This window comes from Dasypus novemcinctus, chromosome 13 (assembly GCF_030445035.2).
Source record: "Dasypus novemcinctus isolate mDasNov1 chromosome 13, mDasNov1.1.hap2, whole genome shotgun sequence".
NCBI lineage: Eukaryota > Metazoa > Chordata > Mammalia > Cingulata > Dasypodidae > Dasypus > Dasypus novemcinctus.
Window position 1 is genome coordinate 27618084 of NC_080685.1, and position 16586 is coordinate 27634669.

At 38.6% G+C, this 16586-nt stretch overlaps 2 protein-coding genes across 2 annotated transcripts; both read left to right on the forward strand.

Annotated features, from left to right (window-relative positions):
* The first annotated feature begins 729 nt into the window (after positions 1-729).
* Positions 730-1095, forward strand: LOC131280801 (late cornified envelope protein 1F-like). Its single transcript, XM_058309289.1, has one exon. It carries the CDS (start codon positions 730-732, stop codon positions 1093-1095), a length of 366 nt encoding a protein of 121 aa, XP_058165272.1.
* A 13282-nt stretch (positions 1096-14377) lies between these two features.
* LOC131280802 (late cornified envelope protein 1D-like) lies at positions 14378-14755 on the forward strand. The gene has a single exon (XM_058309290.1). It carries the CDS (start codon positions 14378-14380, stop codon positions 14753-14755), a length of 378 nt encoding a protein of 125 aa, XP_058165273.1.
* Positions 14756-16586: the final 1831 nt, after the last annotated feature.

Consider the following 16586-nt stretch of genomic DNA (forward strand, 5'->3'; position numbering starts at 1 on the left):
AGAAGAGATCAGTGACACCAGCAGAGCTGGCAGACTCCAAGAAGAACCATGCAGGAGAATGAGGTGCACCTAGAAGACTGAGAAGTCTTGAGATGAAACTTGGAAAGTGGACCTGGGAGGCAGAGTCTTTAAAGGACAGAGCACTGGGAGTAGACCCCAGACATGCCAGTGAAGAGCACTGAGCCAATGAATTCACCTCTTTTGGATTCTGTTTCTTCATCAATAAATTGAGTAGGTGGGAACGAATTAACTCCAAGGCCCTTTGCAATTATAATTTTCTATATTCCTGCAAAACCAAAAACATGAGAACTTCTTCCAACGGGAAATGCTTTTACCTTTTCCTTAAAGAGACTTTGAGATCTAAACTGGCCCTTAGATTAGACATTTTCAGAATTCTGGGTGACACAGTGGAATGGATGCTGGACTGGTCCTGATTTCTTTCCTGGTCTTTTCTCTTATACTTTTGAGATGCTAGCAAATAGCAATTTCCTTTACATATCTAGAGGATTATAATCCTTGCCAATTCTCCAACTGAGGCTGAAATGAGACAATGTAATATTAGTAAACTATTAAGAGTGATAAAAATGTCAGAAGTGATTTCTTTACTTCTGATCTCAAGCTTTTCCAACTAAAGAGATGGAAATGCTAAAAGGACAAGGGGCAGGATGGTTCTGTGGCCTGAGTCTGACTTGTCTTTGATTCTTCCTCAGCTCCTGAACACCTGCCAAAATGTCCTGCCAGCAGAGCCAGCAGCAGTGCCAGCCCCCTCCCAAGTGTCCCACCCCTAAATGTCCCCCAAAATGTCCTCCTAAGTGCCCTCCCAAGGCTCCAGTTTCTTCCTGCTGCAGCTCCGGGGGCTGTGGTAGCTCTGGGAGCTGCTGTAGCTCTGGGGGCTGCTGTAGCTCTGGGGGTGGCGGCTGCTGCCTGAGCCACCACAGGCGCCGCAGATCCCACCGCCACAGGCGCCAGAGCTCCGACTGCTGTGGCCACCCCTCGGGGGGCTCCAGCTGCTGTGGAGGGGGCTCCAGCTGCTGTGGAGGGGGCTCCAGCTGCTGTGGAGGGGGCAGCGGTCAATCCTCTGGAGGCTGCTGCTGAAGTGGACCCTGAGCTGCGAAGAGCAGATTTAGAGACTTGAAATCATTACTTCATCTTCCTTTGGCCTGCCTGAGTTGCTGAGACATTTTAGCTAAGACCTTAAACTCTCCAAGAAGATCCTGCTGCCCTGGAGTCCAGAAATCTAAAAATCCATTTTCTGACCTCTGACTTCATATCTATAACCTGCCCCAGCAAAGAGTAATTCTTAGACTATTCCCTAGATTATTTCTTTGCATTCCCTGGCTTAAGTGGAACAATAAAACAATCTGTTCACCATTTTGGTCTAGACTGTTTTCTCTTGCTTGAAAATGTGCTGAGAAAGACGAGCATGTCTGATCTCAGCTACGTCTCCTCTTGTCACCTGGGCTCTGGGGGAGCTTTACTTGTTTCCAAGACTCCAGTATCTTTCAAATCCTGGTACTCTTTAGAGCTGAAACCAGTACGTTTGTGTATTCATCAGGGTTAAGTCAGGAGACAGAAATTACAATAGTAACTTTCACAGAAAGAGCTTAATATAAAGAATCACTAACTTGGCTTTGGAAAATAAAAAGGTGTAAACAGGGCAATAAGGGTTCATGGAGCAGCAGCTTCAACAACTGTCTCCGTTAAAGGTAGGGATGATATTGGAATTATTAAGACTTAGAAACATGGAGGAAGAGCCCTGGAATGCCAAAACCCTGGCCTCTGAGGGATGGGGTTTTCTCAATGGCACACGTGTCTTTGAGCTCAAAGGAGGGGCCTCCTTTGACAGGAATCCAGGCTTCTGAGGAGGGGAAACTAGCATCTGCTGGTCCTGGGATCTTTGAGGGGGCACAATAAAGCTGGTCTGGTGTGTTTAAAGTGTGGGAAAGGAGGTGGTCAGAGAGGGCATTCTGTACCCTCTCATGCTGCTTGGACTGTATAGTGATCCTGGTCTCAAACCTGATGGGAACGGTTGAGACTCTCATATGTGTGAGCAGTAGGTTCCCTATATAAAAGAGGCAGAGGAGAAATGGATCCAGCCCCCACTGCTTAAGAATCCCACTAATTACTGGGCCTAACAGAAAGTCTATGGGATGAATGAAAAGACTTACAGGGACACTGTAGAGAGTTTATTTCCTTATCTTTAAGGAACTCTGGCCTTGAAACCATCTTCAGGAACTAAGTTTTCAAGTTCTTAGTCCTTGGAACTTGAATAGAGGAGGAGATGATGTATCACTTCTAGAGGGACTGTTGGGAGATTTCTTGTATTCTCTGGAGGAGCTCCTCTTAACAAGTGAAAGAACAGGTTTCCTTGCTACAGTATGAAGAGGGAGGCTCAGACCTTTGTCTAAGAAACCCCCAATATTGAGTGAAAGCCATCTCCTATGTACTTAGGAAGTCCTTCATTTGCAGCCTAAATACTACCTCTGTCCTTTCAGTGCTCCTGGTCCAATGTGGAGATGTCTAATGTTATAGGCGCAAACAGGAAGGAATATGTGGCAAAGAGGATGTGGTTTGCAGAGTACCAACCCTAACACCATAAAGCAGATACAGAAGGGTGGGATTGAAGCTGAGAGACCATAGCCTAATAACCCTTGCTCACTCCCTACCCAAAAAATATGAGGCCCTCATATACCCCCCCATCCCCCTTTCACCCTCCTCCCACATCAACCTCTTCCATCATCATGGCACATTCACTGCACCTGGTGAATACATTTTGGATCACTGCTGCACTACATGGACAGTGGTCTACATTGTAGTCTACACTCTCCCCCAGTCCACCCAGTGGGCCAAGGCAGGACACAATGTCCAGCGTCTGTGTGTCTTGATGTTCATCTCTTTGAGTTTCTCCTAGTAGATACTTAGATGTATATATTAAGGTATTTTTGTCAAATTTGGGCATAAATTCTTCAATTATTCTCTCTGTATCTTTCTCTTTTTCTTCTTCTTTTGGGGCTTCCATAATGAATATTTGGTATGCTTCATGGTGTCCCACAGGTCCCTTAGGCTCTGCTCACTTTTTTTTCCCACTCTTTTTGCTTTCTGCACCTGAGACAAAATATTTTCTATTGACCTATTCTCAAGTTCTCTGACTCTTTCTTATCTCTGTCAAAATCTGCTGCTGAATCCCTCTAGTGAATCTTTAAATTCAATTATTGTATTCTTAATCTTCATAAGTTTTGTTTGGTTCCCTTTCAAAATATCTAATTCCTTCTTTTGTTGTTTTGTTCACGTATCATTTTCCTTAATCCCTTTAGTTCTTTATCCATGTTTGTCTTAGGCTCATTGAACTTACTAGGAAAGTTGACTTAATTCCTTTGATTAGTAATACCAGTGTCTGACTATCCTCAGGGATAATTTCTGTAACATTGTTTTTCCTTTGAATGAGCCACCTCTGCTTTTTTGTTCGTTTGTTTTTTGTTTTGTTTTGTTTTTCTGTTTTTAATGCCTTGCGATTTTGTGTTGAGGTCTGGACATTTTATTATTTTGATGTGTTAGCTCTGGAAGTCAGATTCCCCTACTGTATTTCCCAGGATTCGCTGGGTTTCATTCATTCATTCAGTTTTTAATTGTTGAAGGCTGTAAAGGCTGCAGTGTAGATTTGTTTCTCATTGGAGCTCCCCTTCAATGCTTAGCCTAGTTTGTACATAGCTCTTACACATAGCTCACAGATCAGTGGTGCTGAACAGTGGGTTGTTCTACAATCTTTCGAAGGATACATTTTGCCCTGAGCATGTTTGGTAGCTTTAAGATATATCCAACTATGCAAGAATTCTCTTGGATATCCTTCTTTTTCCCTCCAAGAAAAAAATAATGAAAAAAAAAAAACAACTCCAGTTTTTCTTCCTGGGCCCCAGTACCAAGTTTTATGCCTCAACAATATTTTGCCTCCAGGAACTATAGTTTGCTCTATTCCATGGCATTTTTCCACACTACTTTCCATCCTACTTCTCTGCTGCAATATCCTGGTTGTTCAAGGTTGTGATCACATTGAGACAGTCTTTTGGGGAGTGGGCCTGGGAAGGTATGCAAACATACCTGCACCAGGAAGGTGGATGCCTGCACTAGGAGTATGGGTCCACACTGCCCTCACTGTTGCACCAAACCTGAGGAAGGGGAAGTGGCAGGGCAAATGAAATGTCCTACAGTTTTTCTTCCACTTTTAGCTTTTTTTTTTTCCTTGGTTGCTGTAAAACTTTGAATGCCCTTCAAAGTTCTGAGAAAGTTAGTTCTGACCATTTGCTTTTTCTTGGATTCTGTGAGGAGCTCTTCACAAATGTCTTACTCCACCATCTTGCTGATGCCACTCCCCTATGCATTTCTTTATACTTCTAATATATTACATGTTTTCTTAAACATATGTAGTTTGGTTTACATATTTACCTGTTAAATGAAATATTTCATGATTGATGAACTTTTATTCACTCATGCTTTCTTATCACAGCACCATTTGTGAGATAGTCTGTTAATTAGTGTACCTCAGTTCATTTTACTGCTGTATAATATTCACCTTACAAACCTACATCTATTTACTTAAGCAGTTTTTTATTAATAGATATTTATGTTATTTCTAATTATTTTGCAGTTCTACACAATTTGGTTATTAAACAGTCTCTACATCTTTTCAGTATGTGAGATAGGCTCGGAGCAGGGGGGGGTGTACTTAGAATAGCATGGTTGAATTGTAGATATGTTCATCTTTAACTTTAGAATATATTGCCCCATTAGTGTCCAAAGTTGTTGCATCATTTTATACTCCTTTAGTGCAAAATAGTTCCTATTGCTTCACATCCTAGCAATATATTGTGATACCAGATTTTTATATAATTGTACAATGATGAGTGTGAAATTCCATCTCGTTGTATTTTGCATTTTCCTGAGTATAAATGATCTTGAGCATCTATTAATATGGTCATTGAACAATAAAGTTTCCTATTCTGCAAATTTCTTTTTCTTAAATTAGCAATATTTTCTAGTCTGTTTATTTCATTGTTTTATTACTGATTTTTCTTTACATGTTTCACTTTTGAATCCTTTGAAATGTTTTGCAAATATCTTCCCCTAGAGTTGGTGTATTAGTCTGCCAAAGGGGTGCCAATGCAAAGTAGCAGAAATCTATTGGCTTTTATAAAGCATATTTATACTTTCAAGGCCCTAAAAAGTCCAGCTCAAGGTTGCTTTCTTACCAAAGTTAGTGGCCATGTGTTGAAGCAAGATGGACACTTATCTCTGCAAAGGTTCAGGCTTCCCCTCTGGGCTTCCTCTCGCTTAGTTGCAGGAGGGCATAGGGCTTGTCTATCAGGGCTTCCTCTCTGTTCTGGCATAGGTCTTGCTTCTTTCTGGGCTTTCTGTATCAGTCTCAGTTGTCGGCCCACAAAGAGGATGGGGACTAAACCCCCTTGAAGGGGCAGGAACTAAATCAAATTTCAACAGGTAATTTAATCAAGGGTCTCTTAACTGAATTCAGTATAATCAAAGGGTATCACACCCAGAAGAACAGATCAGTTTATAAATCTTGCTTTTTTTGGGATTCACAAAAAGAACCTCAGACTGTCACAGGTGGTTTTAAAAAATATTTATAATTATAAAAATATTTATAATTATAAAAATAATTTATAATTTTAATATAGCCAGATTTGTGACAATTTTCATTTATAAATTATTTTATGCCTTGTTGTAGAAGTCTTTCCTTATCATTATTTATTAAAGGTATTCTATATTTTATAGAAACTTTAATTTTATGTACTTAATTAATATCATTTTCCCTATATAGATGATAATTTGGTGAGCATCAGAAAGTCCATTATTCTCCAATGATATGAACTACTACTCCAGTCATATACCAAACTCCCATATTTGTATGTATCTGAAACTAGGCTCATTCACAATTCTATTCTAATGGTCTGTTCAAGGATCACTGTGATATTACCCATTATCCTTACTATTATAGCTTTATAATCAGCCATGATATTTACTAGTGTTTGTTCTTCCATATAATTTATTGAATAACTATCACATTCCACAAAACCAAGAAAAAACAAAGCAAAACAAAATGCCATGTGGGATTTTTGACTGGAATTATATTGAATACATATAATACAATGGGAGAAATCTTCATCTTAATAATATTTGCTTTTCCTCTTCATTGTACCCTAAGGATATGGTACAGCTCTCTACTTATTAAGATATCCTTTAATATCTTTCAATAAAATTTTAAAATTTTATATATAAATATTTGCTCATGTAAAATATGCATTATTATATAACTTGTGCATTTTGTTGCTATTTAATTAGCATCTTTTAAAAACATTATCTTCTGTCATTTTCAAAAAATTTAAGCATATTGGTCTTGTATTCTGTAAATTTGCTGAACTCACTAGTTTTAATTTGTCACAATGAAGAATCTTTCCATATATTTTTTCCTTATCATTCCCTTATTTCCTTAGGTTTAAATCTTAGATATTCAAACATTGTGGAAGAATATGCTCAACTTTCATACTAATTCATTTACATACTGTAGCAGGTTGCTATAATTATGAATTCCAAAACTGGATATTGGATTATGTTTGTAAACAGATCTGTACCTGGGCATGATTAAATTATGATTAGGGCTTTGATTGGGCAATGTCAGTGGGGTATTGAGTCCCCATCCCTTGGTGGGGGGGGATTCACAAATAAAAGACATGGCAAAGGACAGAGTTGGAGTTTTTGATGCTGGAGTTTTGCTGTTGGAGTGTTTTTTGATGCTGGAGTTTTGAGCTGGAGTCCAGGAGGTGAACACACAGGAGGTGAACACAGAGGAATAGAGATGGTTCCTTACACGTGGCTGAAGCCCTGGGGAGAGAGATAGAGCCATTTGCCTGATAGTCTACAGCTGGCCTTGTGGAGTGAGCACAGCAGCTGAGTCCAGAGAGAAATGTAGCCCTGGGAAGAGAGGAACACTCAGTCCATAAAGAAGCAAGTCCTGAGAAGAAAGGATGTCTTGGCAGACGTCGGGAGCCATCTTGTTCCAATATGTGGCAAAAGACTTTGGTGAGGGAAGCAACTTATGCTTTATGGCCAGGTAACTGTAAGCTTCTACCCCAAATAAATACCCTTTATAAAAACCAACCAATTTCTGGTATTTTGCATCAGCATCCCTGTGGCTGACTAATACACACATCATAAAGTAAGTATCGAATTAATGAATTATCACATTGTCATGTATAATAATTATGCCATTTTTTTCTTACACCAATAAAGCATGATTACCCCATTTCACACATTCTCTCCAAAACTGAGTTTTTTGTTAAACATTCAATCTTTTTCAATCTGATATGAATGTATAAATTGAATAGGTATTCTGTACCAGAAAAAGACAAGATATTTCCTTTTGTTTTGCTTAATTATTTGATTATTACTAACATTGAACATATATATTTTTAAAATTTTGTCATTTGTATCTCTTTTCTAGTGTGTGTAAGACCTGTTCATATCCTTTGCCCATTGCTTACACATTTCCTATAGATTTCTAAGAGGTGTTTTTCTATATTCCTAGTTTAAGTGCTGTATTTTTTCCCAAAAATGATTGTTTTCTTTCTGCTTTATTTATGGTACTATTTGCTACATAGACTTTTAACTTTTAGTGTGCATAAAATAAAGAGTTTTTTCTTTTACATTTTTTCTTCTTCACTCAAAATAATTTTCTTTCTCAATGAATTATAAATAATAAATATTTTTCTACTACTTTTAATGTATGCTTCTTAAAATAATTTATGATACAAAAATAGTTTTTGGAAGGGAGGGAAACAAACTAAAAATTGCTAATGTACAAGATCCTACCTCTGGAAGGGGGTGAAGGATGAGGTGGACAGAGTGAAATTTATGCAGATTGATGCCTTGCCATGGGTCTCGGCAATGTACCTGCCCATCCCATGAATTGGAGAGGACATAAGTAATGAATAGGTGATCTCAGAAAACCAATCCCTTGTCAATAAATATTTTTTTCTATTGGAATGGCACCTAATCAATTGAAATCTAATAGCTGAAGTGTAGAAACAAGTCCTTATGATGTTAAGAGCTTTTTAACAGTGTCACTGATTTATCATCTATGCCCAAGTCTGATTATTTATTTGATTATTGGGCACTGCCCTGCCTGGAGGCAGAAGAATGACTAATGGCATTTCAGCACTGTCATCCTAGGAATCACTGAGCTGGGCTTCTGAGTTGTACTATTTATGTGAACCAAGGAATCAGTATTCTGGCCTCTCCTTCCATAACTAAGCCTTTTGGAACAACCCATGGAAAACAAACATACTTGAGTGATGGAGAGGCAAATCTCTGCAGGGTGATGTGGCCAATACACGTTGCAATGCATGTCTGAGGGTCAATTACTTCCATGATTACCTTATGTCACATGGAAAAGCTATTTGGAAACTCTCAGTGCTGTGCAATGCTAGTGAAATATGTTAAAAATTAATTTCCTATTATATGCATAACTCTTTTCTAGATGCTGGTGGGGTGCAAACATATCACATCCAAATCCCAATCTCAGTAAGTATTCAGTCTCATTTCAGAGATATATTGCATAAAATAAAACAAAGGTAGAGTAAGGAGTAGTCTGCTCAAAGTTAAGCCAGATCACTGTAAGAGAAGGATTTCTGAAAATAGAGAGCAAAGAAAAACGTGTAGACACAGAATAGGGTCATATTGTAGAGGTGCTTGAATGCAAGGCAACTTAGTTATATTTTATCCTGAAACCACTGAGGACTCTTGAAAGACTTTACTTAGGGGTAACACGACTATGTAGTTTATCATCCAAACTGGCAAACACTTGAAAGTGAAAAGAAGATTTATAATTTATGCTGGTCCAAAAGGCATAATACAAAATTGTCCTTGGACATATGATCAACCTATTAAAGAAATAGGCAATTATTTCTAGTAAAATTCTGTAGAAGAAGATATAGAGGGAGAAGACAGAAGGATGGCAGGCCAAGACACAGCACTTATACGCACACACACAGAATCACTCTAAAACAGGGGTTCTTAACCTTTTCTGTTCCATGGACTCCTTTGCCAGTCAGATGAAAAACATGGACCCCTTGTCAGAATGTAGGGGCAGATAGTTTTATAACACTCAACATTGACACCGCTTTAAATTGAATGTTAGGATTAATAGTAAAATGGAATATAGTGATGGGTTTAAAGGTTAGATATAGAATACATACTAATTTAGAAAAATTAAAATAAAAATAAATTGGGGTATCAAAAAATTAAAAAATGTAAAAGCTTTGTTTTTGATGTTTTGCCTTTTATCACTGCTATAAGTGTTGCCCTGTATGTACAGTGGCAAGGCAATTTCTTCCATTTCTTCCTCATTTCACAACTTTCCCATAATTACAATACCTGATAACTTAACATGGTTCAACATCTGTTCAAAATGTTATTTTCAGCAAACATTTAGAAATTCAAGTTTTCCCACAGCATCATAAAACCATCTCCACCATCTTTACCAACCTTTTTGCAGGCAATTATCTTGCACTCAGAACATGCTACATCAGAATAAAAATCACGCTAAACCTACACTATACTGCATATTATTTAATAAATATATCACATTCACACCAGCAGTCTCCACAAGAATAATGTTTTTAAATGCATAAAATAATATTACAAAGGAAATCAGTTACATATATTGAAATTCCGATAATGAAATAAAAAACATATGATATAATACTATACTTATATTCCTCTTTCTTAACACATTGAATAATAATCCAATATATCAAAAATACAGGAAAGTTAAAGCTAAATTTTATAATGTACGTGGACATTTGCAGATATTGCTAGGATCTCAGATGGTTATATACCACAATGTCAGCAACTGAAGGAAAAATATAAACGTCGATTGCATTCATTGACAAACTCACAGTGGACATGCTTGATTTACGCTTATAGCCAGCGTGTCTATTCATGTTAAAAGTAACCTGGTGTGTGGATGTTATAAGTTATGGGAATGAATAACAGAGTGAACCCTGTGGTGGGGAATAGATTGTGTATATCAGTACAAATATAAAAGTGTTCTCTCATGAACTATAAAAAATGTACAATAATAATACATGGTTCTAATAATATGGTGATTTAAGGAAAAAATACATCAAATATAAGTTATGGACTATGTTACCACCTCTATCTAATGATGTTCTTTCATCTTTTGTATCGAATATTCCACAACAATGCAAAGCATTGGCGGTACGGTGATGAATGGGCACTTGTCTATTATGCATTAATATTTTGTAAATCACAACTTCATTAATAAAATAAATATATTAAAAAAAGATACGAATAGAGACACGTACCATGTTCATGTATTATAAAAGCAAATAAACTAAAATGTTATCTTAAAAAATAAATAAATAAAAGTAACTTACTTACAAAAAGTTATGACTTATCATTTAAACTGACCAGTTTTGTAAAAGTTTAACAATCAATGGAAGCAACTCACCTACTTTCACTTATTTGTTAAATAAATGTACACCTGGAAATACTTGAAATGTAGTGCAATCACTGGGCAACCAAAGTGCAAATGCTCACCTTCACCATTTGGTAGCTGAATGACTACTAGGCATTGAGTTGTCAGCACAGATTAGGTAACAAAGATTTTCAAGGTGGCGGGAAAAGTACACACATTTTCTCTGCACAACGAAGGTGGTTAAGTTGTCTGGATAAATGTGCAAGCGTCTTTGTGTTTGACACATAAGACAATTTCGACCTGTCATTTTTCATGTTTAGGTTATTAATTGTAATGTCATAACTGTGTTTCTTTGATATGACTGGTTACCTAAAAACGTGGCTGGCGTTACGGTTAACGAATTTTCAACACAAGTGGCTCGGTCAAAATCACTAAGAATCATGCAGCATGTGTTGAATGTGCTAGTATTTTAGGAGTATTTTATTTCATGACATTATATTTTTTGCTTTATATATATATATTTTGTTATAGTTACAACGATTATAACTGAATGGAATGAAATTTTTGATAACTTATGCAGACCCTGTGATTAATCTGTGCAAAATGGTGACCCTATACTTCAAAAAAATCAAAGACACCACTCGGGAGATCTCCTTCTGTGCCAGATCTCCCTCTGGCAACCTATTCTGTATTGCCAGATAATTGGCCAACTACCTTGCACAATAGTTGGTACAGAGTAGGACTGTGATCACATATGATCTAATGTTGGGTCTAACAACTGCTCTAATTTCCAAGTATGGATGAGCATTAGTGATTTTTCAAGATATGCAACAGCTGTACGGTGATATGAAATGAATACTACTGTATTTATTGCATACATTCATAAGTGAAGAAAATGCTGGATTTCATTTAGAGGTGAGAGAAAATAAAGATAATAAGTTGATTTTTTAAAATTCAAGCTCACAGACCTCTGGTTAAAAACCCCTGCTCTAAAATCTATCTATGTGTGTATATAAACATATATATTCTTAGTCTCTCTATATATACATTTACACACCCAAATATACATTCAAAATCAAACACATGTTTATATCTTGCAACCACATGTTGACTGGCTTAACTCTTCCTCTTGTGAACTATTCCAGTGGAGAATTTTAGATCCTCTCCCAAAATTTCACCTGCAGACAGGAGGGGGAAGCTTATTTCTTTTTTCTTTCACTTTTTATGGCTTTAATGTGCCTTCTTCTAACTAATTAGTTTGGTTTTTTTGGTTTTGGAAAATCTCACCATGGTGTTGTAAACAAACTGAGAGTATAAGAATGGAAAACCCTTTCTTAAGAAAGAAAACAGAAATGAAAATCTAGGGATAGGAAGCTGCAAGGCATTTAAAATGCTCTTAGAAGTCATCCCTTCAGCTTACTGCCAGTTTCTCTAGACTTAGTGGCCTGGCCTTGCTCCATCTCCCTCTCTCTCTGCATTCCTTCTTCTCCCTTGTGGTTTCACTCTTTTCCACCACATGGCCCCTTGTCATGCTAATTATACTTGCCACGCAGAGGTGTCCCACTCCACATAAACCTTCTTGGTTGCAATTTCATATTATGTGGTTCAAGATACTTAGCAGAACAAAGGGGCCTTGGACAGAAAAAGGAAATAGTTGAAACAAACAGTCAAAATAGCACCAGATTCACTCTCCTGTGAAAATACTTATGACTTAAAAATAATGTATATTTTCCTTTATTTATGAATGTGTAGGAATTTCATTTTTTGAGTGTCTACAATGCAACAGCCTTTCTATAGGGCATTTTCCTTATATTATCTTATGGATTGGCACATTATCCCCATGAGATACTTTTTCTCTATCTCTACTTTATAGTTGAGGGAACCAAAAGCAAAAGAAACAAAAAACTAAACTGAAAATGAGTCAAGTTAAATAATTTTCACAAGGACATTCAGCTAATAGGGACCAGAACCAGAATTATTTTCTAGATTTATCTGACCCCATCCTCTGAAAAGCAATTTGCTACTCCAAGGGTCAGCAAATTTTTCACTAAAGGACTACAGAGTAAATATTTTAGGTTTTGGGAGCCACAGGTTCTCTATTCCAACCTACTCATCTCTGTTACTATAGTGTAAAAATAGCCATAGATGATACATAAAGAATTAAGCTTGGCTGTGTTCAAATAAAACTTTAAGACTACTGAAATCTGAATATACATTTTGTGCATTGTGAAATATTCTTTTCTACTGATTTTTCTCCAACCTTTTAAAAATATAAATCCATTCTTAGTTTCCAGGCTATAAAAAGAGGCAGCTTGTCAGATTAGGATGTAGACTAAAGTTTTCTGACCTCAGATAATGAGGCAGGGTGACTTGGAACTAATAGAGAAATTCAAAGCATTCTCTAAATTATAGTCCAAATCAGATTGTCAAGACCCAATGAGCAAACATTGGAAGGAATAAAAAAACAAAGAAATCGAGACCTGAAGTCCAAAAACAGGAACTAGGAGGTTTTCAAGGCTCGCCCTCCCAAGGGAAAATGGGGCATTATATCACAATGTCAATCGCCCCAACCCTGCCATGTCTTGTGTCCTAGTGGGAGCCGCTGCCCTGAGTCCCATGCAGGAGGCAGGTTAGGAGCCACCAGTCATCACAGGGTCACAGGGCCCATGTGGGTGGCAAGAGGCAGGTCCTCTCATGCCCAAGCCCTGTGTCACATGCTGGGAAGAGCCCAAGGCCAGGATAAAAGGGCTCAGGATCAGAGCAGCTCTATTCTCTCAACTCTGGAGGTACTGACAGGACCTGCGTCTGCTTGTGAACCCGTAAGTGTCCACGGGAACAAGGAGCTAGGGATTGCCCAAGACCGATGCTCAGAGCAAAAGGGGAGGGGAGATTGGGCAGGGCCATGGGAAGGGGTGAGTAGGAGTCCTATTGTGAGAAGAGGAGATTTTCAGGATGACTGAGGGAGGACAAGAGACGAGGAGTCTGGGGCCAACTGGGCAATGGAGGGAAAAGAAGTGGGCAGCTGTGACTTCGGACTCTGGACAAATCAACTGCTCTGCAGTGGGTGGGCCCCGCGGTTCTGGGACATTGAAAGGCAGGGCCCTGCTCCAGTCTGGATCTCCAGGAGAGGAGCACCTTTAGGAAATACAACCTGGACACCCAGAAGGAAGAGCCGGACAGTGGCTAAGGGATCAGAGACTCCTTCGGGCATATGAAATCCACAGAGCCTTGGGTCTGGGAATGGGTTTACAAAGTTCCCAGGGAAGAGTACACAAGGAGCATGAGAATCACCATGGCAGCCATTATTAGCCTGAGGACGTGGAGGACGTGGAGGGCTGGGAAGATCACAGCTGTTCTGAGATGTCAGCCACTGATGCTCCGTTGTTCCACTACAAATGATGTCGCTCCTGCTGAGGAATCTCCTAGACCTTTGGCGGTTCTGACCTTTCAATTCTCTAACACACATTTAACTAGGACGCATTTCTAGGAAAGATTTTTTTTTTCATAAAGAGGTGTTCTTAGCTCTGACTTTGTTTCTAGGAAAATTTTAGGATTTTGTGAGACCAATTTAAAAATACTAACTCATTCAATTAATTCATTGTAACCTTGAGCAAATTTTTATTTTTCATCTTAGTTTTCTGCTTTGTAAAATAGCTAAAATTTTGCCTAATTTTGAAGGAGATTCTGGAGAGCTTTTGATAAACTATTAGAAGCAGTATAACTACTGGAAGTTTTTTTTTTTTAACTGATTTTAAACTGATTTTAAATATAGGGATAGAAATTATGCTGAAAGGACAAGAAGGGGCAGGTGACTCTGTGGCCTGGTCTGACTTGTTTTGATTCTCCCTCAGCTCCTGAACGACCGCTGAGATGTCCTGCCAGCAGAACCAGCAGCAGTGCCAGCCCCCACCCAAGTGCCCCACCCCTAAATGCCCCCCCAAATGCCCTCCTAAGTGCCCTCCCAAGGCTCCAGTCTCTTCCTGCTGCGGTGTCAGCTCCGGAGGCTGCTGTAGCTCTGGAGGTTGCTGTGGCCCCAGCTCTGGGGGCTGCTGCAGCTCTGGGGGTGGCGGCTGCTGCCTGAGCCACCACAGGCGCCACAGATCTCACCGCCACAGGCGCCAGAGCTCCGACTGCTGTGGCCACCCCTCGGGGGGCTCCAGCTGCTGTGGAGGGGGCTCCAGCTGCTGTGGAGGGGGCTCCAGCTGCTGTGGAGGGGGCAGTGGTCAGTACTCTGGGGGCTGCTGCTGAAGTGGACCCTGAGGCAAGAATAGCAGAACTCAGGGATACAAAGATTTGAAGACTTCCTCTTCCTCCTGAGCCTGCCTGAATGGCTGCCGGGTCCTGGCTTAAAGGCTGGAGCTCTGATCCGTGGAGCCCTCTTCCCTGGGGCCCAGGAGTCAGAGTCTTCTCCCTGAAACTCAGATACTGATAGACACTTCTTTCTGTGGCCTGCATTGGGAGGCTCTATTACAAGCTCCCTTTATTTCCCCAGTTTAAGTCCTTGCATTCTGCTCCCTAAAATGAAACAATAAAAATGGAATCTGCTCATCAGCTTGGTCTAGAATGATTTGTTTTTGCTTGCATTATCATTGTCTGTTCCCCTCATTGTTCTATTGGTAACTGTTGAGTGGACAGATGATGTGGGTAAGGAGGCAGGAGGGGCAAGTTGGTATGTTTGTCTTTTTTTTCCCCCTTCTCCTAACCAAGGCCCTGAAGCAGCATTAATTGTGAACATTGCTTCTTCAGCCTCTGGCTCCCTTCAGATGTCTAAGCTGCCCCTCAGACAAAGCCTGGAGACAGACGCCATCCTCCCTCCCACCATAATCTCCTCACTCTAGTGCTCTTTATTCCCTACCCCTTCTCCTAATCAATCTCCACCTGACTCCTTCATCTCACACATATATATGGGTCCATACATCCATATCTATGAATAAATCCTTATTATTAAATCTTTAAGCCCTTTTTATTGCTGCCCAATTTACGTGCAATAAAAGTGACTAATTTTAAATATACAATTCCAAATACTTACAGACATGTAACCGCAATTACAATCAGCACCCTAAAAATGTATTTGATGATTTTTAAAGTATTATTTGGAGAAAATTTTAATAGCACAAAATCCATAATATAGAAAGGCAAACGTTGATACATCTAACCATGTAAAAATTAAATTCTATGAGGCAAAAAGCGCCATTAAAAAGATGGAAGAATTAAAACCTAACTTGGCAAAATATACTACACACTATAGGGATAGTATTAATATTCCTAATGAACATAGGGTTCATATAAATTTAAAAAAAAAAAACGAGGAAATAGTCCTCGAAAATATTTGGTAAACGTCCCAAATGCCGAATTCAAAAGGAAGAAAAGAAAGAAGAGAGGGAGGGAGGGAAAAAGGTAGGTCAATAACCACTGAAATTATATTGGGAAAACTATTCACCTCACTGATAAAGAAGAACTACAATTTGTCTTTTTGAAAGGGAGCTATTAGAGCCATAATACGTCAGCAGAGGTCAAAAAGGCTCAGAAAACTCATGGTTGGTGAGGGTTTCTACAAAGGGTGTTTTATTCTTTGTAATTGAGAAGGCACAACTTTTCAGGAGAGTAATTTGTGATTCAGCCACTCAGCAAATATTTAGTGGAGTAGATTAATTAATATTTAAAATGAGCGTAGCCTTTTATGCAAAAATTGTTCTAGAAATTAGTCAAATGAGATAAAAATATAATAATGAAAGAACAGATGCATACAAATGTTCACTGCAATGATTTAGAACTAATGGGAGAGTTCAGCATAGTTGCTGTATAAGATCAATATATTAAAACTTAGATCTAGTAACAATTGGAAATTATAATTTTAGAGGATAGTATATAAACAACCTAAAAATTCCCATTTTATCCACTTTCAGATATATAATTTAGTGATGTTACCAGAATAAATTTTTAAAAATGATAATGAAACAGAGCTGTACAAGACAAAGAGTGAGCCCTAATGCAAACTGAAAGCCATAGTTAAAAGAATAATTATAACAATATTGTTTCATCAATGATAACAAAGGAATGGCACAAATGCTAAATACTA

Coding starts and splice junctions, on each gene's coding strand:
- LOC131280801 (XM_058309289.1), top strand. CDS start 730: ATGTCCTGCCAGCAGAGCCAGCAGCAGTGCCAGCCCCCTCCCAAGTGT.
- LOC131280802 (XM_058309290.1), top strand. CDS start 14,378: ATGTCCTGCCAGCAGAACCAGCAGCAGTGCCAGCCCCCACCCAAGTGC.